The sequence below is a fragment of the Andrographis paniculata genome, unplaced genomic scaffold (assembly GCF_009805555.1).
Source record: "Andrographis paniculata isolate CXL003 unplaced genomic scaffold, ASM980555v1 Contig64END, whole genome shotgun sequence".
Lineage (NCBI taxonomy): Eukaryota > Viridiplantae > Streptophyta > Magnoliopsida > Lamiales > Acanthaceae > Andrographis > Andrographis paniculata.
The window spans coordinates 3,016,991-3,044,564 of record NW_026137600.1 but is presented as its reverse complement, the minus strand read 5'-3'; the positions used below and the strand labels follow the sequence as shown (position 1 = coordinate 3,044,564).

Here is a 27,574-nt window from a genome sequence, read left to right as displayed (position 1 = left end):
CTTGTCAAGTAAGGGTTGTATGGGACGACCCATCGGTTATCCAAAATTTTTCCTCTTGCATGTGCAGTTGCACTATTATTTCGTCTTTTGTATAAAGGAAAGCCATTGGGATTATGCGTTGTTTCACTGTGGAAATCTTTTGGGTAATGATTTTTGCATTTTCCATTGGCCATACAAACATTGTCTACATTCATTTAACCACAAGACCCATAGAGCATATGTTTGCAGACTAAAATATATATATAGGTATCTTTCTGTTCATTAGGCAATTCAATTGAGATATAGAAGTCATACTATTCAGGCCCTTTTAGTTTTGATTGTTGGTGAATAGTTAGTAGGATGTGTATATGTAGAAGGCCTCTTTTTTAAAATTCAATAACATAAGAGTATGCTTGCACATGGCCAAGAATATGTTTTTTTAGTAAGTCGTGTTTAAGTTCTTCAATCTTCATACGGAATATGCGTGTGACTATATTAGGTCGATTGGTTGTGTTTTCTGAAGTAGACAGATGCGCTACGATTTTTTGCCATTGCGGATTGCATATTATAGTAATAAAGAAATCGAGTTTCCCAAATTGTTGAACAAGTGCCATGGCATCTATGTATCTTTGCTGCATGTTGCATGGACCACCTATAAATGATGAAGGTAACATGATAGGTTTTCCAACCATAGAAAGATTTTGTTCGTTTTCGTTATAATAAGCATCTAGAACTCCTTGGAGAGTTTTTTTATGGATGTTTTTCTATGCTTGCTCCACTCTGAAAAAATCAAGTCTTTGAGTTTCAATTTTGATATATTGGTCAACAATATATTTCTGTAAGAGACGACCATTGTGTAGAAGTACTCCTGGGCAATGCGGGCGGATCTGTAGACGGTAACAATAGTATTCCCTCATGGACACGTGGTTTTTGTCCATTGTCCTTTTTTTAGGTGCTGTCACATGGAATCCATACACATGTTTAACTTTATTGACTGGAACTGATTGGACAGATGTAATGGAAAAACAAAACATCTGCTATGCAATTACTTACGTTTGATTTGTGTTTGTCTGCTCATGACACTATTGTAAAAAGCAGATGCAGATTCATCAACGATTGGTTCTGAACAACTCCTTTGTTTAATGATGTCTTAATGCCATCCCGGCTGCCTATATGAATGAATCAAGGGATATTGCACAGGATCATACGCAAAAAAAAAGTATGAGACCTTTTTAACACTCCTTTGAAAGGGATATACTTGTATATCACGATGGATATCTGGTGTCTGGCCCCGCCCTTCTTCCCAAATAAGAGCAATGTCATTAACTATCGGGTGATTAAAAACTCTCTGATCTAGACATTCTTTTGTACTCAGGTAGATTCGGTAATTACGTAAACAATTCATCGTATACAACTGTCTAAAAAAACAAGCATATGGGTTTAGTTGTGTAAGAGACATCAGTAGAGCAATTAGAGATGAATCTAAATTTAGGTAGTTTTCTATACGCACACGCAGCTCATCTGTCGAGTCTTGATAATATAGTTGTAATTGACGAGGTTTTTCCAAATCAGATTTTAGTGGGTTGATGTAATGATGCATTGTGCCATTGACACGGAAAGCATACAAGTTCTGTTCATTACTGCAAAGTGAAACATCGTACTTTACGCCGTGCGTCTAAAAGGCAAATGAATTATTGTACGTTCTAATAAAGGTTGTAAAATGGCTAGACAATGGATGGTTGAACGTAAGAAGATCTTTGGGACTTCAGGCATTTCCAAGGGCGCTAAAGAGAAGCTGCCACGAGCACAACAGAATGAACCTGTTTCACGATAAAAAATTATGGCTCCGCAATGGGGGCAAGGCGGAACGGATGGAGGTTTCCATGGCTCCACACATGTGGGGAATTCTGGGCACCGTTTGTGATCTGTCTTTGCAGCGCTGGAGACATCTTCGAACGCTTTGTAGCTCATTTCCACGTGGCATTGGCGTAAGACAGTAAGTTGAGTGTAGTATTCCTGCGAGAGCAAATTGTAACATATTAATTGTAGATGGAAGCTACCCAAATCAACATAATTCAGAAACTGAAAAAAAGCCTAATAGAACAGCCAGCGTGGATAGCAAAATTAGTTTTGCGAGACGAATTTATTTCAAAGTAAACAACATGGCTTGTTGAACATACATCGCTGCTTTACATAGGAAACATGAAAGGACGCGGCAGATGAGTATTTAGCAATCATAGGCTTTACACAGGCCACGTGTAATAATAGGTGTGCTATACATCTTGTTCGATGTATCTTTTGTTAAAAAACATGTCTATGATAGTCAATTTAAGTATGCCTTATCCCTTTACACTAATACCCGCAGTGTACATATAAAATGGACAATGAATACTCATGTCCGCTCTCACAACCACACAGACTATGTCTTTCGATGCGCGGCCTTTGGTCGATGGAAGAATTTACAGACAGAACAGCTAACCAGGAGGAAATAATTTCTGCCTACCGAGTCCAACGCATACCACCGCTTCTCGAAACCTCTTGTCTTATGGAAGCTGCCGCGTCCCTATGCTATGACAACGCTACTGACCATAGCAAAGTAATGGCTTAGCATAGTTGAATGATGTTACACGCCGCCGCGGCTACCTGCGTCCGCGCGTACCAAACCCGATGTGTTGGTACTTTGGGGGCAACGAGAAAAATTCAGGAAATAGGAAATCATTGTCGAATAGAGCTCCGAAAGATGGACCACACGCTGTAAGATGGTGGGGCCTCCCCGGTGTTTGGATAAAAGGGAGGTAACCCTAAATATAGAAGAGAGTGGGTACCCGCCAAATGTAAACACGCACAATTTTGGTTATTACGCCGCTCGGCACAACGAGGGGCCCTGCGACGACGGTGTCCTGTCGATTGAACCGCTTGGTTTGTTAGGGAAACGATCGATTGATATGCCGGTGAAATAGGGGCGAGCAGAGGATGGAAGGAAGACGGGAGGCTTGTAGGTTTTCCCGCATGTGGTCAGCGGAAATAGGTAACCTTCATCTGACAACCATTTAAATTAATAGTTGATGTACCCATCAGCTGCTCTCCAAAGGAAAAAAAAAAATATCAAAGACATATATATATATACCATTATAATATGTTAAATAATTCCAACACTCGTCACTCTGGATTTGTTACTTTTTTTCAATATGCAAGTGACGACGCACAAGGAGGATAACACTTATGTTGCGTACTTTATGTGGCCCAAGTTTGTAATGTAATTAATCCTTCTCTTTAATATAAAATATATACAGTAATACAGACAGTACTCAAAGAAAATAATAATTAGTAAAGGTTTATTCTTCCCCAAAATTCTTTACGCATGGTATAAATATTACGTCGAAAATATTAATCAACTATATATGTAACAAATGAGATTAATCGAACATATTATTGACAATAACTCGACCGATCATTAAAAAAATTATATATTTTTTTTATATATCTTGTTTCCGACGTATGCCCTCCATTTGCGTACATACACACATTCTATGCAGCTATTTGCATACATATGTACATACTGTATGATATATGAGATTGTCAGGATTATGGATAATATATAAAAAAGGAAAAAGCCCTAATATCTTCTTGTGTAGGTGATTCACTAAGCGGTTTCAGATACTCGCCATATTCGGATACTCACCCAGCGCTGATCCAATGTATTTCTAAATTGGTGATTTCCAATACTCCCCCATCGGTGATCCCAAATACGACCACATGGATTAACCTGACCGGCATATGTATGAACTTAACTGGTGACCCTGCGGACCACTCTGTTTAAATATATGGCATTCCTTTACTCCGTGACAAAAAGATTTTGCAGAATATACCAATAATCTTGCCTCTGAACTCGTTTGGAAAAAATCTCTCATTTTTTTTTTTGTCTTGCTTACAGAAAATATTATAAATTTATTTTATAAGAAATGATATACATATTGATATATTATTTGAAAAAGTAAACGTGCAAATATTCCAAATGCAACATACCAACTAAAGAAAAATTTTCTTTTGAAATGTAAAGGAAAACTGTTGTTTCAAGTTGTTCGAAAAATGGAAGGTTTTTTTTTTTATGACCTTTGTTAATAGGGGGTAAAGACCTCAACTGTTCAAGACCATGGAATTTACCTATACGTACGAAGATTAGTCTTTCTTTACAAATTTAGACAAATAAAGCACAACGGATGTTAATAACATCCACAAATAAACTTTTATGAAATATGTACTTTGCCCAATAATTTCTTCGTGTATATTAAAGAAATAATATTTCATTATATTATGATATTAAGTATGTGAAATTAACATTAATGGAACATAACCTCGAAACTAATTTGACCGATGGGGAACCACCAACAAAGATACAAGCATTTTGATGACACATGACGTGTTTTGCGGAATCTTTATCACCCGCAAACAGTCTCCGCCTGGAGTTTCCGAATGCTTCTCCTAACAACCTATGCATCAACATAAACATAGACGTAGAGATTCAAAATCCATCAACGGACCATTCAAGGTAGGCTTGAGCTTTCATCTTCACGAGAAGTATGCTCCAATGTATACATATCGGTGATTGTGTATGCATGGCATTCTTAGCCCCACACATTGACCAGGTGCTTGAACACAGGTCACAGTATTACAATAAAAAAACATGACTGTGAACGATAATGCTACGAAGAAAATAAGAAATGAACAATTTCTCATAGATGCAGTACAAGGTAAGTTGCGGTACAAATATGTGGGATGCAACAGAAATATGCATGTTGATGAACATTCATTGAGCAGTTGGTAGCCCAATACTAATATTTTATATGGGGTTGAGTAAATAGGATTGATGGCCTCATACCACCGATGCCAAAAAATTAGGATTGGCGACACAGTGTTTGGAATCATCCACGTAGGCACAAATGTAATTCGCAACAGAGACAAGTGTTGAGATCAGCGGCAACTGTGGCACCACGTGTACGTAATGGTCTCAAACTTACACCCTCGAGTCACAAGCAACAGACTCACCGATACACATATGACGGACGATCTCCGTTTGAGAATCGGAAGTATGACCGATGAAGATGCTAACGGTATGTATTTGCAAAAGATCACTTCTGGAGAAGGTTTATGAGGACCGATGGAGAAATCTATTGGGCTAAAAGGGTTAACCTATAGATAATAGTAAGACCCACTGATTGAGAAGCTCATCACCCATAGAGAAAGCGGATGTCCAAGGAATAAAATGAAGTTGACTAACAACAAAGAGTTACCGATGGAGGGGACAAGTGATGACTATTAGAGAAGTCGGTGTATTGTCTATTAGGAAACACTGCCAATGAAGAAGGGGGAGGGGAACCGATGGGAATTCCACGTAAAGGTGATCAAGTTTCTCTTTAATTAATCCTAGGTAGTGTGTTGAGATTGATCATTATTTTTATTGTTGTACTCTATTTGGACTTGGTGTTTACGGTGTGGGATCAAAGGTTGCAGAGTAATAATAATAATAATAAAGTGTGTTGTTTTGTTGTGTTGGGAGTTCATTGTAGTTCAAGATAATGAGAAAATTAGGGCAAATGACAACTTGTTGGTCCTATCTATATCCTTGAGTTGAGTCGGAAGCAACAGAAATTTGTATGTCGATAAAGAGGCATGGCTATATGGGTGCCCAGGTACAAATGTCTTATAGGGGGTGAGCAAATTGGATTGATGACCTCGTATCACACATGCCGAAAAGTTAGAATTGGCGACGTAGTGTTTGGAATCATCGGTGTAAGCACAAAATAAATTCGCCGATGAGGTAATCGTTGAGATAACCGAACATTGATGCGAGACGCGGACATAATGACCTCAAACCTAAACTCTCAAATCACAAGAAATGGAATCAGCGATACACACATGGTTGGCCATAACCGATGGAGAACGCGATTGGTCACCGGTGAGAAAGTTGGTAGTCTGTAGCTGCTTTAGAAAGGTGTTCAAGTTTACCGAGGACCGACAAAGGAATCGGTCGGGCTGAAATGGATCACTTATGGATAATGGTAAGAGCCACTGATTGAGAGGTCCATAACCCATGGAAAAGGTGGAGCACCACAATATAAAATTAATATTATATTGTAGCAAAACGCTACCAATGGTGAGGAGAAGTGATCAACAAACGAGAACGATGGCCTTAGAATTTTGGAGCGAATCTTGGTGGCTACTACAGTGTATATAAATTTCAGTTGAAAGTAACTGTCTATTGCAAACAGCAAGCACCAAGCCTGGAACGATTCCCGACGAATAAAAAAGGGCCCATGGTGCACTCACCACAACAACATGAAAATGAGGTTACTGGTAAATGGCATCTCTATTTCTTTTGCAAATGACACGTGTTAAGTGAACATGAGAAGCACGACAAAAAACATGCGCTCACCGGTTACATGGTTAATCGAGCTACGCATTGTAGGCCAATTCATATACACTTACTTACAAAACAGTTATGGTTAATGGGAAAGGTTGGTATGATGTACAGTGGATATGGGAAAACACAATACGTCATGATTTTAACAATTTGCCAATCACTTTCTTAATGTTAAACCATGTAACCTTGAGAGATTCGGTTCGTTCTCTGACAACCTTAAGAGTGGCTACTCTCATTTCATGCAATTCTTGTGCCACCTTCACCTCCTCTTCAAGCGCAGACTTCGAATTCCGAAGGCTTCCGATAGTAGATTTCGCTATTGTCTCTTCAGTCTGAAGTCCCTCATATTCCCTCCAGAATTTTTGTAATTCCTCTTGCTTCTTTTGTAGCTCTTCTTGAAGCCAACGAATAGCTTTATTATGAGTATCTATCTCGCCTACTACCCTGTCTTTTTCGGCCTAAATATGAAAGAGATAATTTTTAGCGACACTCACTTGCTCATTTGTAACGGCGAGTGTATCCAGGAGTTCGTGTGGTTCTGTACTATCCAAGGTTGATGATAGGAATTCGACGGCTTGCAGGTAGTGGCTGACATCAATCTTTAGGCCAAGTAGGCTGCGAAAAATTTTCCGAATAAGTTCACTCAACGTACTGTGTGGTAGGAATTTTTGGACAACTGTAGGAATGATGAACTCAGGCTTTCTAGATGAACCATAGTTAGGTCTTCAATCATAAGCGAACTTGTCGCCGCAAGCGACTCGTTGATTGACCTTGGTAAATTTAGCGCATCTATGCCATCCTGAACCAAAGATGTCCTCATTATCATTTATGTGATGAAGGTTTGATGCAGTAACGGTTTTGCAGAAGGAGTTTCTAGCTAAGGAAACAATTTTGGATGTGTTCTTATGAGGCATTACATATGTAATGCTATAATTGCCATTGCACGTGAGCCAAACAAAAAAAAACTCACCGTTTCAAACTCGACTACCCTTCCTGCGTGCCCCGAAACATTCACAGCTTGCAGTCCCCCAGATTGTACACTTGAACTGCCACTTATCTTATCCTTGTCAGCAACTACAATTCCCGAGCCTATGTCTCCCATATGCTTACTCTGAATAGCTTGTATGCAAACATAGCCCGTTTGCGTGTGTAACATTTAAGAACATCCGTGCAATTTTAACTGAAAATGATATGTTAATTAAAAAATCTCGCTCTATGACTATGGTTACCTCTTTTTCTGTCTCAGGTATAAGGTTATTCAAGGAATCGAAACTTGACACTTGTTCACTTGGGGGGGATATGGGCTTCATGTAGGCCAGGAATCAGCGTTCCAAGACATTCAATGGGCAAATCTGCAGCGGCCAAACTCGGTAAGTCCTATAGCGATATATAGATGTCAGCAGTCGGTCACACAGCTATAACCACAACTCCATACCAACGAACATTCGCAATGTACTATTGTCTAGACATTGCAGTTGGCTATGTGTCGATACCTCTGCAATAGATTGGCCGTCGTTCTTAATGGAACAAGGGGTTGGCTCAGGCTGAACAGACAATGCAAGGTCATGAGATGCAAGTTCCACCGCGGGGTCTTTGAGTGGCTCCGCTTGCACATGAGAATTAGCTGTTATTGGTGAACACTAGAAGAAGCACACTTCTGTTTATTAGCATCCCAGAAAGGATATCCTTAAGTATATGAGGGAGAAACCTTCTCACAAACTGATCGGCCAAAGCTGAAATATTTCTTTAGGGTTACCTCCAAAATGTGGGTATATGTTGCAGTAGAAACAACATGCACCGGGTTCTCTTGTTCACCCAATGGTCTTGGACTGTGCTGGGGCAGGTTATCAGCGGACGCTTCATCGGGCTCATGTTGTTTGGATTGCCTCATTGTCGCTGGTAAAGACTGTAAGGACACAAAACGATTAAGTTTACAACACGCAAGGAGAATGGCGAATTTTCCCACGCTACGCCTTACGGAGCAACCATCTGTTGATTGTAAATAACTTACTGCTTACCTCCGTTCCTGGTTTATCTAGGGCAGTGGCAACATTGGCGAGTGGTTGAAATTGCTCAGACGTCGTGGCCACCATAGCTTTTTTGGGAATTAGAATGTGCATCATTCTCAACAGCCATACTGGAGGTCTCGGTAAATGGTGCCTGTGGAAACGGTATCGAGATGATTTTAAACATTATTATCAAATAAAGATGTTGAAATGTGCTTCTCTGTGTTAAGTCAAATTAATTTTAGCATGACCGCTGTAAGACGACTATATGCTTTACTTATATTGTAATCGTTGCCCTTGTATTGGCAAAAGCATTGAAGGATGACAAGGACCCATAATTTGATGCTTAGCTATCTGAAGGGTGTATACTACAGATGCTGGAGAGAATTGCGGTTGCTTCATAGATAGGTTCGATAATCGATGAGTATTTAAAAAATAGTTGAATAAACTATGTTGTGGATTATCATAGAACGGTTTGACGAATGAGCTCTTATCTGGAGATAGAGGTAGTCATATAAGTTGGACTCCCACTACATTTTTATGAGTAAGCCTAAAAAATTGGGCTATCCTACTTGATTCAAATAAGATAATTTTCTTTCCATAAACAGGTAAACCAGTACCTGATGTTCTGAAGTGGAGCAAGTAAAGGCCGCAGTGGCTTGAAATGCCTCCTTTGATGGTGAATTGCATGTTTCCTATAACAAAAAAAGATGACCGATTAATAGCAGGATTGTTTTACATACATATATTTCTATTACAACAATATTGCCCCCTGGATCGATGGAAAACAACCAACAACTGATGAACTCTGACCAAGCCCCACAAGTTAAATGCCGCAGGCATACTTGAACAACTTGGGCTGACGTGGTTAATAACTCACATGTTAACCAACAGCTTGCATCCCTAACTCCTTGTATCCTCAGTACCAAATATTGTAGCTGAAATACGTGTCCACTTGGCAATCGAAGATTGAACGTTGAAAAGGGGCTTGCCAGTGTACGATCAACGGTGACATTCGAAAGTTGTGCAGCATTAGAACTTACAATCCCCATGTCCCGTATTTTAAGCTCTTAAGGAAGACAGTAAATTGGAATTACCTCCATCTCCCTTGCAGGCAGCACTTGTTTGGTTGCACATGCTCCGGGACTGCTAACACCCGTGTTGCTGGTTTGAACACCGAGCTCTTCTGCAGCCATGTCTGTTGGATTTCTTTGAGATGGCTCAACAGCAACCGTCTTTCCCCCCTAATGGAAAGAGACCAAAGTACATCACCTCCACCAATTCACTGCACATATCTGGCGGTGTTTTCAAAAAACATTCAACTGGTTATGGGAAATGAATGTCAACGGACCTTTAGTAAAAAGGACCAGGCAGGCCCACAGCGGGGATCCTCCTTTAGCCGGACGTAGTTGTAATGTTCGCCGTTGTGATAAAAGCTGCAAACAGTGCAGGAACCACAACCAATCAATTAGTGTAAATCTCAGTGATGGTATGACAACATGGACGAATTGTTCACATTCTTAAACACCCCTAATTAGCGATTGGAAGCATTGTAGACATCATCTTGTAATCACTTTATATAAAAATTTTACACATAATGGCCCTTTCATACTACCCGAGGCACTTACAGATGGACCATGTGGATTTCATCCTCTTTGTAATTCCGTATGTACAATGGCGGGTGCTTAGCCTGCAGCAAAGAACCACGCAGGCTTGTCACCCACATTCACTGTCTATAAACAATGTATCTACACTATTTTGCTATGACAATGATATGGCTAGTTATTAACACATGTTAAAGTTTCCATCCACTATCACTAAGAATATTTCAGTACAATTGAAACAATAGGTAAAACGTCGTCACAATAAAACCAACCAAGGAAAAAAACCTACAGTGTGGATACATATATTGCATCGAGTGACCAGCGATGCTGCTTCCAGCTCAAGGTGCCCCCCTTCAACTGCCATCTTTTTCCATCTCTTCACAGTATTTGTTATAGCATATCGAATCTTCCACAAACAGACTGAATTGTTCCTCTTTCTTCTAAAAGCGAGAGCCAGTTTTGAAGTTAAAGCGATGGGCGTACGCGAAACCAATTCTATTCTTGTCGATTGTGTTCACATGATAGTAATACCATCAATATTACCAAGGACCATAAAAAAGTGTAAATATCATGGCAACGATAACGACAACTATCATAAGAGAAACACAATAGCCAATGATTGTTCACCACAAGGCAGAGAAACACCTTATCCTTTGACAAAGTCATGACCCCACACTCAAACGAAATAAAAATCTATTCACCTTAAGACACACAACGACCATATGTCTAAACTTCATATGCTCACAGTCGGTTCCTTCGACTTGATAAGCCAATGACCTAGAATGCAAGGTCATAGATAGTTGATTCAACATATTATTTCAATAGCAGTAGCACAAGTAGATTTGAGCCAACGTGAATACCTAAACAAGCAATTTCCGTCTCCTGGGATCCGAATAATCTTTAAACCCATTTATGCTAGCTGTCTCTGCAGCTCATACCCACCATCACCTTCCTCTACAACCTGCCAATATTGAATTGAAGATGATGTAAAAGGAACATTTGGCGAGACAATCTGAAAATTCATCTACAATTTGAATACAAGGCTTTATAAATCCGTTAAATGATTATCTTACCTTATTCACAGCGGGTACCTATTGCAATTAGACGTTTTAGCGACTTTGCAGTAGACATAGTTATCCAAAGTCATGTGTTTATACAGTCACATTTCATAACTTTATACAAAATGTAGCAGTTAAAGCAATATCATTACAAGTAATTGGTTTAACTTGTACTCTTCTATAGACTTCATACGTATTCAACAAACACTTTCACAAATCTATGATACCTCAATGACATTCGGGGCGCCTTCTGGAACGTTGTTTGCATAGGTAGTGGTAAGGTTGACAGTGCCCCGGCCATATATAAGAAACCTTGTAAGCATACATTAGTGCACCAAGTTACCATGCGCATTTGAAAGGACACCATACCTGAGGCTTTTTTCTTTTCTTGAAAGTAATGAGCGCTGCGTCGAAATTATCTGTATCATTTGAGGAGGTTGTTCCAAACAGGATCAGCATAAACTGTACAAAGGCGCTGTAAGACTGCTAGAAACATATTAAGGGTTGAGTACCTTGCACATCAAACGCCGCCTCTTCAATAGCTCCTCTCCGGGGCAATAAGCAAAGGTTCTTTTCGGAAGTGAACAAGATCCTTTGAGTTAAGATACTTCATTTTAACTCCTTCTCTCGGAGGCAATGCAGGCTGATTAGGCAGAGCAACAACAACTTTGGTATGGAGCATAATACTTCCCACATTTGCAGGCGGTTGGATTCCCCCAGCTTTCGGGAACAAGATGGCCAGACAGTCCTCGACCGCCTTTCCTTTTCCGCTCCACAAAGAACCCCACCAGCGGTCAAATCCTTCGAGAGATCTCGGCGCTGGGGTGAATGGAATGTAGTTGTTGTTAAATAAGTAGCCATCAATCTCACGGATATAAAATTGGACCGAGCTTTCTCCTAGCCTCCCATCTTCAGCTAGTTCTATCATATTCGGCGAGGCAACCACCTGGGGAATTCCTTGACAATATCCCAGTTGCGGTGCAGTAAGGTGGAGCTGATATGGAATAGAGCGGAAGACAACGTTCCTACTTACAATCAAGGGAATGGGAAATATCGATCTTGGCTTTAATGCCGAATCCCATGAAGCTTTAAAAGTCGGGTGAGGCAACACCTCCGGCGTCTCGTAGGGGAATGGATACGCCGGCGGACACCACAGTGGCTGATGCAACAAATGCGGGTACCGTGTATACAGGTAAAATTGTTTAGAAGGCCGGCGATAGCCCAAAATCGCTTTGACTGTCTCCGCAACCGGCAGCTTGACTCTAGACGAGGCAGAGAGACACAAGAGAAAGGGGGCTAGCATTTGTGTATCATCAACCCGAATTGGTGGGAGGCCATAGAAACAATCCGAAAAATACAACCTAAACCACAGTTCCAACCACCAAAAAGGACCAGAGGAACACGTATCCATCTATAGCCCTTCGCAAAGCTTGTGCCTAGTTTTTGCTAGGCCTTCATACAGATTCGCCAAGAACAGAGTTCCCAATGAAAAGTAACTCCCTGATACAATGTGGATAGCCAAATTCAAGTACATATGTGATATGCATTTCGAGGATGAGCAGATGATATACCTGTTTAGCCAATACAGAATAAATGCAACATGCTCGGATTGTGAAACAACAGATTTGCCTTTTTTGTAATGCCTCTCGATGAAATTATTTCACGCCCCCACCTTCGACTTAATCTTGTGGCCCACATGATCCTTCGGGGGAGCGTTGATTTCCAACGAGCCCAGGACATGGTCCTCTCCCACAATAGGTAAATTCGCCAACATCCCTACATCTAGTAGTGTGGGAGCCAAGGGCCCACTAGATAGAACAAACACATTGTTCTCATGGTCCCAAAAAGTAGCCATCGCAGTTAAAATCCCTTCATTAACCTCGAACGCAAAAGTCGATATCAATATAGCCTTGTCTATTCCCTAGGCCTGCCACTGCGACCCATATACAGCAGCCACCCTCGAATACCACTCACTGTACTTCTTCATCGTCGGGGGGATAGTGGCAATGCCGTCGTGAATGCGGGCGGGATCAAATGACGGTGTGTTGAGCGTGATTAGAAAACGGGTAGAGAAAACGGGTTTCGAGCCTTGAGCTTCTTCCTCCGACTCGAAGAATGGCCTTAAGGTTGGTGTGGCATCCCGCGTCGAGACCAAAGGTGGTTCCGCGTCGCTCCCATTGAAGGGGATAACGCCGGCGATCATTCGAGAACCCATCGATCACTTTCCTTGTACGTCGGAGTTGTCACTGTGCAAAAAGCGGGAACTTTTTCTGACAAGGGTAAGGGTTTACTCTTCAATAGAATTGGGTAATGTGGTGCCCACGTGCTTCGTTAAACCTTATAAGTAGACCTGTATAACCCATGGAGCCACCAATGCAAGACGACCGATGGGCCTGCGACAATATTAAATTACATTTAATGTAGATCACAAAATGTTTAATAAAAAATTAAAAGTTAAATCTGCATCAATTAAAAACCAATGGGTTCTCTTGAATTTCATCGGTTAGCAGGTTTCCATAAAACATATTTATATATTTTTGTCTAAATATACATCTATATTACTCCCCCTGTCAAACGCACGCCATCGGCCATCCACAAAATCCGAAGGAATGAAGGAAGCACACGAGATGCATGTAACATACCATGGCTCCCGCCGACTTGTGACTACCGATGAGCCCCACCAAGGATGAGATGCAGCAAAATCGAGCCGAAGACTGACGAAATAACGCAAGATCGGTCACCGATGTATATCATTGGGCTTCCAAACAAATGGCTTTCATAATTATTTTTACAATCTAACGCATGACCTAAAAATAGGAAAACACAAACCATCGTAGCTTATCCTAGCCGTATTTACTGAGCGTACGCCCTCCCCAAAATTATATTAAGGACAATCATCGCAAAATCGGTCACCGATGTATATCATCGGCCTTTCAAACAAATTACTTTCATAATATTTTTAACAATCTAACGCATGCCCTTAAAATAGGAATACACCAACAATCATACATTATCATAGCCTTCTTTTCTTAGTGAACCTTCTCCCCAAAATTATAGCAGCAACAATCCTCATTTGCTCATGCACCAGTTCTCTCACCACTTTCCCCATCGGCGATTTTAATTTATGTATGCACCAATTACTCCAAACACAACGCCACTAAAACAATTTTTCCTGAATCGGTGCTACGAGGTAACCGACGCAACCTAATCTACTCCTATAAAATATTACTACATGGTTATCTTCACATCCATGCTTGTTAATCGACATACACATTTCTGTTGAATCCAACTCAACTCAAGAATATGGATAGCACCAATAAGTTGGCATCTGGACTACTTTGCTCATCATCCTACACCACAATGAACTCCCAACACATCACCACACCACACTTCTTACTACATGCTTCTTAATCGACATACACATTTCCGTTGAATCCAACTCAACTCAAGGATATGGACAGCACCAATAAGTTGGCATCTGGCCTACTTTGCTCATCATCCTACACCACAATGAACTCCCAACACATCACCACACCACACTTCTTACTACATGCTTCTTAATCGACATACACATTTCCGTTGAATCCAACTCAACTCAAGGATATGGACAGCACCAATAAGTTGGCGTCTGGCCTACTTTGCTCATCATCCTACACCACAATGAACTCCCAACACATCACCACACCACACTTCTTATTATTATTACCATGCAACCTCGTATTCCACACTTTACGCACCAGGTACAATTACACTACAACAATAAATATCATAATCAATTTCAACATACCACTTCGGATTAATTAAAGGGAAAATTGATCACCCTTACATATACTTCCCATTGCCCTCCCCCCCCCCCCCCCTTCTCCTTTGGTGATATTTCCTACTAGACACAATGCCAACATCTCCATCAGTCGTCACCAACAATTTTCACCAGTAATTTTCCCCTACTGCATACTATCAAGTTCTTAATCGATGGTCCTTCATTTTCTCTATCGGTGATAACTATAACATGTGCATCGATGAGTGAATTGCTTGTGAATTTAGGGTTTAGGTTTGAGACCATTATGAACACGTGGCATCACCTAGCCAATAATAAAAGTCCATATAATTTTTGGGTGGTTGTACCTAGTCTTTTTTTTTTTTTTTTTTTACGCAAATTCTCTTTGTACTCTATATTGTTTGTCATTTCTTATATTTTTTGTTTAATTAAATAAAAATAAATTATTCTCGACAAAATGATATCCATATTGATATATTTTTATTAATATTTTCACGTCCAAATCTATCTACTTCACTTAAAACGACCATAATAACATTTACTTTAAATTATAATGTATAGGGTAATGTGTGTACAATTTCTAAATGGAAATTACAGAAACGACCTTCCCAAATCGGTTAAAAACTCATATTTATCAATAGTACAAAATATAAGGAAAATGACAATTTAGGACATCAAAAACATATATTTTTACAACCTAACACAACAAAGATAATACACTCATAATAAAAAAAATAAAAAAGGGGTACAAAAATCAGATCATGTAGGCATCCGTACCGCAAGTCATATATATGACTTTGATATATATATATAACAAAACGCCAATTCGGCACTCTAATTTGTCCCATATATAAATACACATGCTTTAACATTCTTTCATCACACTTTACAAAATAACTTATAATGTTTAATAAAAAATTATGTATATAAATATAAAGAACACATTATTATTAATATTTAGTGAGCAAAAATATATATATATATACCAACGTGTAATTAATACTCTTTATGTCCGTCAAATTTATTCTCACTTTCATTTTTAGTTTGTTCATTAAATTTATCCGATTATTAATTTTGGCAAAGTCAACAAATCAACATTTAATTATTACCCTCCATTCAACACTTATTTACAACAAATACCACTAATTTTATTACATTTTCTTTCTTTATTTACTTTACTTTTTAACTAAATTTTCAAAAATACCCTCAACTATGTATCACTTTTTTAATAAAATATTTATTTTTTTAATTCCGGAAACCCAAATGAACTAATTTTAATGGATTGAGAGAATAGTATCTATTTAGCCAATTAATTAGAATATTTAGACGTATATAGATACAATATGACATTAACTACATCAAAAAATGAAGTAGCACATGTGTAGCGTTGAATCACTGAATATATGTGAATTTACTCAATTACCTAATAAAATCTAATCCAATTGCATTTTCATGTGTATGACCAAATTGTTGTGATTTAAATTGTTGCATCATCACCCTAAATGCAATCTCAATACTTTATTTTCTTTTTATTTTTTGTTTTTGTTTTAATAATGGTTAAATGTGATATCTTACCAGAGAAATTGAAATATTTCATTAAAAAATATGAAAATTGTATAATAAATAAAAATACTTATAACTTTTGAAATACTTCAATATATTTTAATTTATTTTAATTCAAATATTTATTGTATTGGTATCTCACTATTACCTAAAACATAAATTATTCTAAACAATCTGATCAAAAAATAAATATATTAATCTAAATAGTAAAATAGAACTTTCAATTACAATCACAATCGACAACCAAACACTTGTTCTTTTGCCATTGTTAATGCATAGAATAAAAGATTTTAGAGTCCCGTAAGGGATATGGTCTGTTGTTGGTGTAGGAGTTGAACTTATGACTTGTTACGGAAATTCTTAGGAAATCAAGATGAAATAACAAAGACAAAAGAACACAAGAATTTGGTAACCCAGTTCGATCACAAAGATTTACGTCTAGGGGCGCTGTCAAGCCAAGAATTTTACTATAAAGTACGCAGTCACATGTTAAAGTGAGAATACATGGATATTTATACCCTAAACCTTGACGATAATAGATAATATTTAAATCATATCTCTAAAATCTAAAATATAATTTCCAAATCATATTCCTAGATTTTAGGATATAATCAGGCTTCATATCCCAACATGACCAAAAAATAAAAGATTTTAGCTCTTGTAAACGTATGGGTGTATTTAATTTTGATTTGAAATAGATTTTGATTTCAAATTTGCTTTAAATAGTCTTCTGCCGTAATACTTTATAAAATATATTTTGATTGCGAATCATATGAAGTAAAGAGTGTAAAATATAGTTTGAAATAAAAATAAACAAACCCGTAAATTTTTCCCAAACTAGATAACCATCCAATAGATAAGGGTTAGGGCCATGCTGAAACCAACACATGCTTTCTACTAATACAACATGTTATACTTTAGAAATATGTTGTATTAATATATCTCATATAATGAAATTAATGAGTATATTTTGTATGAATTATTATCGTTAGTTTATTTATTTTATTAATAATATATTATTAAATAATATATTACTGTTATATTATTGAATTTTATAATGAATTATTGTTATATATTATCAATTTATTTATTATATTTATACTATACACTATAAAATATGACTTGTGGTTTTAGCCATCTCCAATCATATATTCCATTTTTACAGTTTTATATTATTTTATACTAAAAAGTATATTTTCAATATATTTTTCTTTTATATTACTTTATACTACTTTTCATATTTATACATACATCCTTATTTTAATTTATTTTTACATTATAATTCATACATATATCACTTTTTAAAAGTAAAATTATATATTATTTACAAAAAATATTATATATCATTTTCCAAAAAGTAAAATTATATATCACTTCTAAAAAAATAAAATTACATATCTTTTTAAAATATTAAATTATATATCATTTTATAAAAAAATAACAAAAATACACAATACACCGTAAAAGCTCCACTCCAAAAATAGAGTGAAAGAACAGTATTATTCCATAAATGAAGTAACACTGTACATAACCCCAATTTTTGCACAACCCACTGAAAAAATGCAGTGAATTGAAGTTGATCATGTTTATCCCCACTTTTCACTATAACGGCTGCTCTTACTATAATATATTTTGTTTGATTAATTTTGGCAATTCCAAAACTAATGGAAAATTTTCATATATCATATTGGACTTAACTTTTGTATCCAAAATTTATACAACTTTTTTTATTAGCAAAACAATAAAAATAAAAAGGAAATGTTAATCAAGCAGTGAATCCAAATGAAATGGAAAATTCTAAGCTTTCCCCAAGTATACATGTTTTGAACTTTTGTTATTATTCAAAAAAATTTCAAAAGAATTATATTAAATATATATTTTTACGACATCAAATACTAAAGTTTTACTACTTTTAAATGTTTAGTACTTTCGAAGATTTCCAAAAGCTCTTGAAAACGTCTATATAGCTTTATTCACACTCCCAAGAAAGGAATTAGTGATTAGCAACGTGAATTTACCTCATTTTTGCACAGCTTTATTACAGAAATCAAAATATTGTCTCCAACTAAACTCCTTAGTCTTGTAATCAGCTGAGACCTCCCAATCTTGTTTTCCTGTCACAAAATCAACCAACAAAATCACTGCAAGAATCAAATGAACAAATTCTTGAGCCTGGATATCAGAAAGTCCCCGAAATCGCTTACCCGGAAATCCTTGTAATAGTTCCGAATCAAGCTCATTTTCGAGGGATCTAGAAACCGAGACAGCACATTCAACAGTATCGAGAACTTCATACTCGAGGAACTCACTTCCTTGGCTAAATAAGGAGATATAAACAATGAGCATATTCATATATATATATATATGTATGTGTAATATGATCGAATCTTGATCGAAATGAATGGACAAAATACCTATTAATGAGGGAGAGGTGAAGCTGACGATGTAATTGGGGAAGATGTGGGAGTTCATATAGGTGCTCCAAATGATGTACATTGTTGGCGCCAAAGGGCTGTCGACTCCAGAGTCAAAATGGATGGAAGTCGGCTGGGATTGATGTGAACCTGGACAGATTGTTTCTGTGTTTCCTAATATTACTCGACATAGCAGCATGTGCCTTACTCCAGCTCCGTCTTCCTCTGCCTTTAACGCGCTGCGTTGATGATCATCATTCGATCGGGGAGGAGTTAGTTGAAAATTAACCAGTTTCAGAAAGAAATAACAAAAATGTAAAACATGAAATCCATTACAACAATTGCACATAATCCTGAAAACTAGCAGTAATTTAGCACTCGAGATTAGAGTATGGTGAGAGTTTACGGTGGAGGGTAGTGTTCTGATTTGACCAAATCAGTAAATTAACAAGACATAATTAGCAAGTCATCACACAACGGTTAGCATATTATCAAGTTAGCACATTAATTTAAAACAATTAACAAATCGTCACAAGAAATATGGCATATACTATATTATATAATATATTATATTATTTGTTATTTTCTTTATCAACATTTGTTGATTGGATTAAATTATATTATGCTGAATTCATAATATAATTTGCTAAAATCAAGACATATTTTGCTACGTATATAAGTGTATAAGTATATAATATACTATTCAAATATGTGTTATATATTATATCAATATTTATTATTATTTTTTTATAGACATTTGCTAATGGATCAAATCAACATCATCCTGATCTGACCCAATCAACACGATAACCGGAACGAGAGTTTAACAATCTCTATGATCGAAAGCATTAAATTGAAATCAAATATAGAAATTTGAATATATATTAGAGGATTTCAAAATTGCATATTATTAATAATAAAATCAGGATCCATGAATAGCATGAAACTCAAATATAAACAACCTAATATTTTTCCTCAAACTCAAATAATGTCACAGAAACAATTCACTTCATTTAAAAAGATCAAAGATGATTTAGTTAAAATCATCTACTAACATACCCAAAATTGTCAAACAAGTCAAAATCATAAGCTAACGCTCTCAACTAAATTAAACTTGAAAACGAAAATCTCTTACAATGGAGTTAGAATCAAAAACAAAATTCGCTCACAATATTGTTAGAATGAAAAACAAAATTCGCTCAGAAAAAGTTAGGATTGAAAACAGAGTTAAGAGTGCAGGACTCATTCACAGTATTGTTAGAATAAAAAATAAGATTAGTTCACAATCAAGTTAGAGTAAAAAAATAGGACTCACTCAGTTGGAGTTAGAGGTGGAAAAATATCTCGCTAACAACGAAGCTAAAGTCGAAAGAAAGACTATGAACTGAACTACGCAAATTATAGAAGGCCTAATATAAACAGTATCGAAAGTGAAAAGAAAATTCCACAAAAAATAAGTTTAACAGATAGGCAACTGACATTTCATAATAAAAAAAATGTGTGTTTCCTTGTAAGATTTTGATTTTGGATTTTGGTTTTGAATAGTAAAATTTTGAATTGAAATAGTTGATTGATGTGAAATAAATATGTATTGATGTGATGTTTTGAATGTAAAGTTGATTTTAGTGTAATATAATTAATAAATAATTAGGTGATTGAATTGATGTTTTTGGAGATAAAAAAAAGTTGAAATAGTAAAATCGAAAATCAAATCTCACGAGTAATACGTTCTAGGTTGAATATATTGGAGAATGTGGCTTGATATCATATTCTATTTTGCAAAATTAAGAGTTTTTGTATTATTAGAAGTAAAATGGGGTTCATAAATAGGCCTAACTCATACTACTCAAATAATAATTTCTAAAAATTTTAAATTTTCAAAAGTCTAAATCTAAATAGAGAATAAGTCATTGGCGAATTTTATCAAACAGTTGGTATGCAATGCAAGCATAATAACGTCGCATAAATTCAGAAAGTTCTTAATCTCGAGTTCAAACATCAAATCAGGAATATCCACTCCAATTTCATAACAGAATTCGATCATAGTAGCAAAATCAGCAATAGATAATGGATCATAGTTGAATTTAGCCCGGTACCTCGGAGCAGGAAGAGCTGCCGGGGAGAGATGGATTCCAAATCCGTACGGCGAATCCTTGTCCAATCTCCCGAATCCATGGACCACAATGTCGCGAATCTCATCCCGACGCCCGCCGTACCATCCGAACTTCACATTAGCGTCGCCGCCGCGCTTCTCCGCCGTCGCGCGGGTGAAAGCTCGGAACGCTTCCAATTTCGCCTTTCCGGCGACACTCGAGTACGGATTTTTGTGTACGGCGACCAAATTAACATCCTCCCCAAGCGATCTCATGCCATTAACGAAATTCCTCTTAATTACCGCGTATTCGTTGCTCCGTCCGTCGTCTTCCTCCAGCCTCACCATTCCGCTCGCCGTGAAATCCATCGATTGTGCAGATGATTCCGCAGGCGGCGACTCTCCGTCGTCGGAATCGCAGCCTGTTGCTGTATCGTAATCGTTAACTGAAATTGAAACCTGATCGCGCTCCATGTCGATGTCCATATCCGTAATTTGGAAGCAGGAAGCAGAAATGGTACATGTATGATGTTCTAGATGAACCTTTGGGGCGCAGGAAAAGACACGTCTGCAAAACGTAAGGGCGAAGAAACGGAGGCACATGGGAATGGCATGGCGGTTAAGAGATGCGAAGGGAGCAGATAACGTGCCGCCGACGTCAGCCGCCATGCCGGAAGGTTATAGGCATGACTTCTTGTCGTTTATTTCGGCGGGAATTAATTATTTAATTATATTTTAGAATACAATATAAGCTTACATGTTTATTTAATTATTTTTCAAATATTTAAAATTATATACTTTAAACTTTGAAGTATTTTATTTAATTCATATTTTTTATAAAAAATATAATGCCGTCGTCGTGCCAAACTTATTTTTCTCCTTACTTTGATTCTTTTCTTGTCAAAATTCTTTTTTATTTTTGACAAACTTAATAACCTTAAATATTCTTAATAAATATATAAATAAATTTGATTATATTTCAAATATTTAGATATCAAACTTATCAAAATTATGTTATTTCTATTTTTTTTAATAAATAAATATTTTTATTTAGATTTAAAACCTAAATTAATTTATATTAATCATAGATATATAAAATATATTTTTTAAATTTATTTCATAATTCTCTCCTTGTTTACTCACAAATTGAATATATTTCTAGTTTGTTCAATTATAAAATAATTATTTAAAAAATATCTTATTTTTTTTACCAATATTCTTATTTTAACATCACATCATTACTTACATTAAAAAATAAGAGCAAAATCATCTTTACATTATTTTTAATTATTCATTACAATAAATGTACTATTATTTCTTAAATTATGCATTAAAAATAAATGTATACTTATTAGTTTGACGAAGAAAATAAAAGTTTATTTTCTACGAAATGTTATTTATATTATATAGATTTTATTAAAATATAATGTTAAAGAAAATAATAACATAATATCATAATTACTATAATTAATATACTAAATAAGATTACTTTAAATACTTTTTGACTAACCAAATGAATCATCTTCTATGGACCAAAGGAGTATATGTTTAATGAATATTTGTAATATTAAAATTTGATATAAAGACCAAAAAAAAAAGGTGTCAAACAGTAATATTAATATTTAGGGTATTTTCTTCCATTTTTTTTTTCTAATATATTTTTTTATTAATATAATAAAAAAATTAATATTTATATATTTACATAAAATATTATTTTTTATATTACTAACACGCTTTTATATACTTAATATAAAATATACATCATTTAATTTTGTATTCATTCACTTATAACCATCATATTCTATGCCCTTTGTTTGTACATTCATTTTTATTGTCTTTTTGAATGTCTTGTTAATGACGGTAGTCCATAATTTTCAAGTCGAATAGTCAACCTTCATCATAGCTCACCGACTTCTTGTTTTATGGCTTTTTTTATTGACTCTAATTTTTTTCTCACTTCTTCATCATAGCTCTGATACCAGATGTTGGGATAGTGATTTATCGAACAAAACACATTCGAACACTTTAAAGGGCCAACTCTCGAAGCGTGGACAGTTCACAGTTATAACTACGTTTCAACAACGAAAAACAATGCAGAACATAAAACAACAATAAGACAAGGTGTTTGTTGACCCGGTTCGATTATCAACCAATCTACATCCAGGGGATACCAATCCAGGAGGAATTCTACTAACCAGTGCTGATTAAGTACACAAACAACCACAACTCATTCAACTCTAATGCTAGTCATAACTAACCCAGGAAAATACCTCCTAAGGTTCTCGTTGCTACAACCTCGTACTAACAACGACCACTTCATCAGAGATTTGGTGGAGAGGGGGATCTGTGATTTACAACATGTTGGAACACTTGAGCAGAAGGCGGATATATTTACAAAAAGTCTCGACGGCGATCGGTTTGAACAACTTCGAAGAGACCTTGGTATGTGCTTCTGCCCTAACTGATCTGCATGCATGGGCTTGATAAATTCTCCAATATATTTATATTGATTGGGATATTCTTGGTGAATATTGGAGAATGAAAATAATTTGAAAAGATTCTTTTGAAAAATCCAAAAAGAAGAAGTGTTGCGAAGAGACTTTTATTGAGCAATGGCAAGAGTCGGATTTGATGCCATGGTTGATGTTTTGGTTATGGATTGATTCGACGTGGAGGACATTTCAGTCCTACACTGGATTTTGAAAATTTTCTAGGCCTTGTGTTGTTGCACAAACCATTGTTGATGCTGCGAAGTTGCTGCTACAACAAATCTGATGTCGAATCAACCGGAGTTGCTGTTGTTGTTTATGTTGGTGCTGCAACTGATGTTGATGTTGTTGCTGCAAGCATTTTTCAGCGGACCAAATGAGAAGGAATTCGTGAAAATGGAACAAGTGAAATTGTTTGTGAAACAACTGAAATTCTTGATGATATTGTTGGAACAGTTGCTGGTGACGGTGATGAAGTTGCTACTGCAACCATTTCTCAGCAAATTGAAGGTACTTGTTCTTTTTGTCAAATGCTCCCACGAAGGGGGAGTAATGCAGGAAAATGGGAGATCATATTTTCAAGGGGAGTTACCCAAGTTCTGATGTTGTCTGCTTTGCTGATTGTTGATTTTATCTATTGTTACTATTTCCGTTGGAAGTCCGAAGTGATAACAACCATATCATTGTGAAGGCTGTCTGTAGCCTTTTTATGTTTGTTGGCATGTAATAGTTGGACTCACTCTTGGATGATTGAGTGCGTGAGTAGGTTAATTCCTGCACTTTTATTCGTGGTTTCATATGCCAAAAAGGGGGAGAATGTGAATGGAAATTCCCCTAAGTTATTTTGGCATATGAACTAATGGTGTCTTAATTTATGCAGTAAAGACTTTCCAAAAGACAAAATACATATTGAAGGAAAGATCAAAATATGGAAACTCACTCCTTCCATTACAGTGCAAAGGAAAATTAGTGTGGAATCTTTTATTCCAGGAATGTGAGTGATTTACTCAACTGGATAGGGTTGAAGATTGGTAATGTGTGATTTGGAGATCATACTTTAGAGAGAAGAATACTGAGTGAAGCTTTCATCCATCTATCCATATCGATTCTCTTTAGTTTTGAATGAGTTTTTGACAAGAAAAATTCGCCGGAGAGGTCGAAGGTGTTCGGAATTAATGGAGTTCCAACCGGAGGGAATGATCAAGCTCTGGAATTCTCTGATGTGTGGTCGTTGTTAGTACGAGGTTGTAGCAACGAGAACCTTAGGAGGTATTTTCCTGGGTTAGCCATGACTAGCATTAGAGTTGAATGAGTTGTGGTTGTTTGTGTCTTTAATCAGCACTGGTTAGTGGAATTCCTCCTGGATTGGTATCCCCCGGATGTAGATTGGTTGATAATCGAACCGGGTCAACAAACACCTTGTCTTATTGTTGTTTTATGTTCTGCATTGTTTTTCGTTGTTGAAACGTAGTTATAACTGTGAACCGTCCACGCTTCGGGAGTTGGCCCTTTAAAGTGTTCGAATGTGTTTTGTTCGATAAATCACTATCCTAACATTCTTCAATCATAATCATTCCAAACATTTTGGCGGCATCAACATGTCAAACTAAAAATTTAGAACTAATATGTATTAAATTTTTAGTTGTAAACACTCAGGGTGTGTTTGTTTGTTGGTTTGAGATTTTGGGTTTGGATTTATGAATAGTAAAAAACTGGATTTGAATAGTTGTTTATGTGATATAAATAGATGTTGATGTGATATTTTGAGTGTAAAATAAATTTATAATATAATATAAAAAAGAAAAATAATTGTTTGATTTTAAATTTTTTGAAAAAAAAAGAAGAATCTAAATAGTAAAAACTTGTGTTAAAATTCACAAAAGAACACAACCTCAAGAACTTATCAAAATCCATTTTTTCACTTGATCATTTCGACAAAAAATTCTCCCTTGTTGGCGGTTGATTTGTGGGCACGAAAAAGTTTTCAACTTCACCTTTTGGACATATAAGTTGCTGAGATACCAAACCGAGTCGTTGCTTTCCATTCTTTTCAATCAATGTGGTTTTGGGCCACTCAATTGCTAAAAGAAAATAGGTTTTTCTTTTGCTTATTTTTTTTTCAGCGACATGGCATTCACACCTGCCATAAATGAACCATTGTTTACCTTCATGTCTTACTCTTTTGGTTCAACAAAATCTTCATCAATAATGATGATGAAAGGCTTATCAACCAACTTAAATTTATCAGCATCTTGTCTTTCATTTCTCATACTCTCGGTCCAAATGGCACAAGATAGTAGTTGTTGTTATTCACTGAATACTTACAAGAACAAAATTTTCTTCATTTGCCAACGGAAGATTTAAATGTGGGGTTGGGGCAGTAGCCCACCCAACCCCTAATTTTTATTTTCTTCAATATAAAAATAAAATTTTTATATGATTATGCTAATTTTTCCTGCCTCCGGCCTGCAAATCTTATTGTTTATAGTTTTTTTATGTTCCTATTTTTTTTATTCTAACCTACTTTGCTAAGGAGAATTGAAGAAAGGGGTGTTGGATGGGTAAAAGTGGACTGATGTAAAGCCGCTCTAGAGTTCGAGGGCATGTTCCGCCACTGTTTGCAGATGCATATATTTTACTACTATATGTGTCATTTGAGTATTCAAAATTTGTGCATTACAATGACTTTTCATTTGTTAATAGTACATAATATAGAATTTGTGCATTACAATGACTTTTCATTTGTTAATAGTACATAATATACTCGGCTACCAATTCATCAATTTTTTGCTTTGCATTCATTAAATTGAGTAGTATAATTTAAATTGGCAAGTTATAAAAAGGACAAAAAATACTCTTTTTCATATCTTATCATTATTGTATGGAGTTTAGTGGTAACGCCAAATACTAATTGAATATTGTTCCAATCATTGGCAGAAAAAATATTTGAAATTTATGTCAATCAGTATATCCTACTTATTCACATTATGCAATAAAATGGCTCACATGTTCAATACTCAAGTACAATGATGGATCCATTCAATCAAAGTGGGGTCACAGACCCCATATGATATTTATATATACATATATTAATTTAATTTAATTTAAGTATCCAAAAACAAATCTATCAATAAATTTTATCCACAAATCTTATCCACAATTTCTTAAAAATGTGCAGTCCTATTTTGATTATTTAAAAAAAATAATTAATTATATAATATATTAATTTCATTCTCTATCTAAACCTAATCCTTTCTCTACTTTTATTCACTTTATCATTTTTATTCTCTATTTTTCACAAGTCACGACAGGCGACTCGAAGGGTTAAACCTTGAAGACCGAATGCGAGATGATTTGGGTATCGATTTGGTCGATTTCTTCAATCTTTCTCATTTGAATTGCAATTGAGGTTTTCGATTTGGATTTCTTCAATCTTCTTCAAATGAGTTTTCTTCAATCTGATTTTTTTCTTTCTTGGTTTGAAGTTGTTTTGTTTGAAATTTTAGATTTGTGTAGTGCTCTATTTGAAATATATATCTTTTTTTTTATTTATATAGATTTTCAACTTGAAATTGGTTTAATGGATGGAGAGATATTTTAAAACAATTTTCTTTTTAAAGAAATTAGTGTCGATTTAAGAAATGATATTCCTACCGGTGCAACTAATAGTATTTATCAATCCATTCATACTACTTCAGTTGCTAAAGTTTTGCTGATTTAGATAGCCTCTCTTCAGATCCTGTAGAAATAAAAAAATATATATATTTGAATATAACCCCAACCAAGTTGACAAAACTAGAACAACTTACTTATTAAAGGTTTCTTGTCAACCACGTGATCACGACTTCCCATGTGATGAAGAAATCTAATTTGTCTTTGAAATGTGCTTTTGATATTGGGCTTACTAATTGGCGTTTGGGTTTGATGAAGATTCGAGACAAGAGTTATAATGGGACAAGTAATATGAAGAGAGAATTTAATGGGTTAAAAGCCTTATTATGAAAGAAAATTAGTCGTTCATTGTTTTTCTCATCAGTTGTAGTTAGCTACTATTGCATTGGCTAGAAAAAATATTGATATTACAATTTCTTTTTATAATTTCCTCTTCAATCAATCTGGTTGGAGCTTCTTGTTAACGTAATAACATGATTCAACAAAACAAGCAAAAAG

At 35.9% G+C, this 27,574-nt stretch overlaps 1 protein-coding gene across 26 annotated transcripts; it reads right to left on the bottom strand.

The window, feature by feature from the left end:
- Positions 1-1,577: 1,577 nt before the first annotated feature.
- On the bottom strand, positions 1,578-21,536 carry LOC127261717 (probable inactive poly [ADP-ribose] polymerase SRO2). 26 transcript variants are annotated; one of them, XR_007840968.1, is made up of 10 exons: positions 20,920-21,526; positions 18,824-19,062; positions 18,614-18,726; positions 18,428-18,523; positions 13,711-13,782; positions 11,581-13,461; positions 11,438-11,487; positions 11,296-11,318; positions 10,871-10,971; positions 10,126-10,787 (listed from the first exon to the last, which is right to left on the bottom strand). XR_007840968.1 is itself a non-coding variant. In XM_051290053.1 (6 exons), the coding sequence occupies exons 1-6, from the start codon at positions 21,516-21,518 to the stop codon at positions 1,642-1,644; spliced, it is 1,476 nt and encodes a 491-aa protein (XP_051146010.1). In that variant the 5' UTR covers positions 21,519-21,536; the 3' UTR covers positions 1,578-1,641. The 26 variants fall into 26 exon arrangements, 7 of the variants coding, with proteins under 7 accessions (XP_051146010.1, XP_051146011.1, XP_051146014.1 ...); XR_007840969.1 differs by having other exon boundaries at positions 11,296-11,315; XR_007840970.1 differs by lacking the exon at positions 10,126-10,787 and adding an exon at positions 11,084-11,101.
- Between the last annotated feature and the right edge of the window lie 6,038 nt (positions 21,537-27,574).

Excerpts from the sequence above, each read along its gene's own strand:
- LOC127261717 (XM_051290053.1), bottom strand. The coding sequence starts at position 21,518 with ATGTGCCTCCGTTTCTTCGCCCTTACGTTTTGCAGACGTGTCTTTTCC. Across the intron at positions 18,524-18,613 it reads ACTATTACAAGGATTTCCGG|GAAAACAAGATTGGGAGGTC; the intron begins GTAAGCGATTTC and ends ATTTTGTGACAG. Across the intron at positions 9,102-18,427 it reads TAAAGCTGTGCAAAAATGAG|GAAACATGCAATTCACCATC; the intron begins GTAAATTCACGT and ends TTTTTGTTATAG.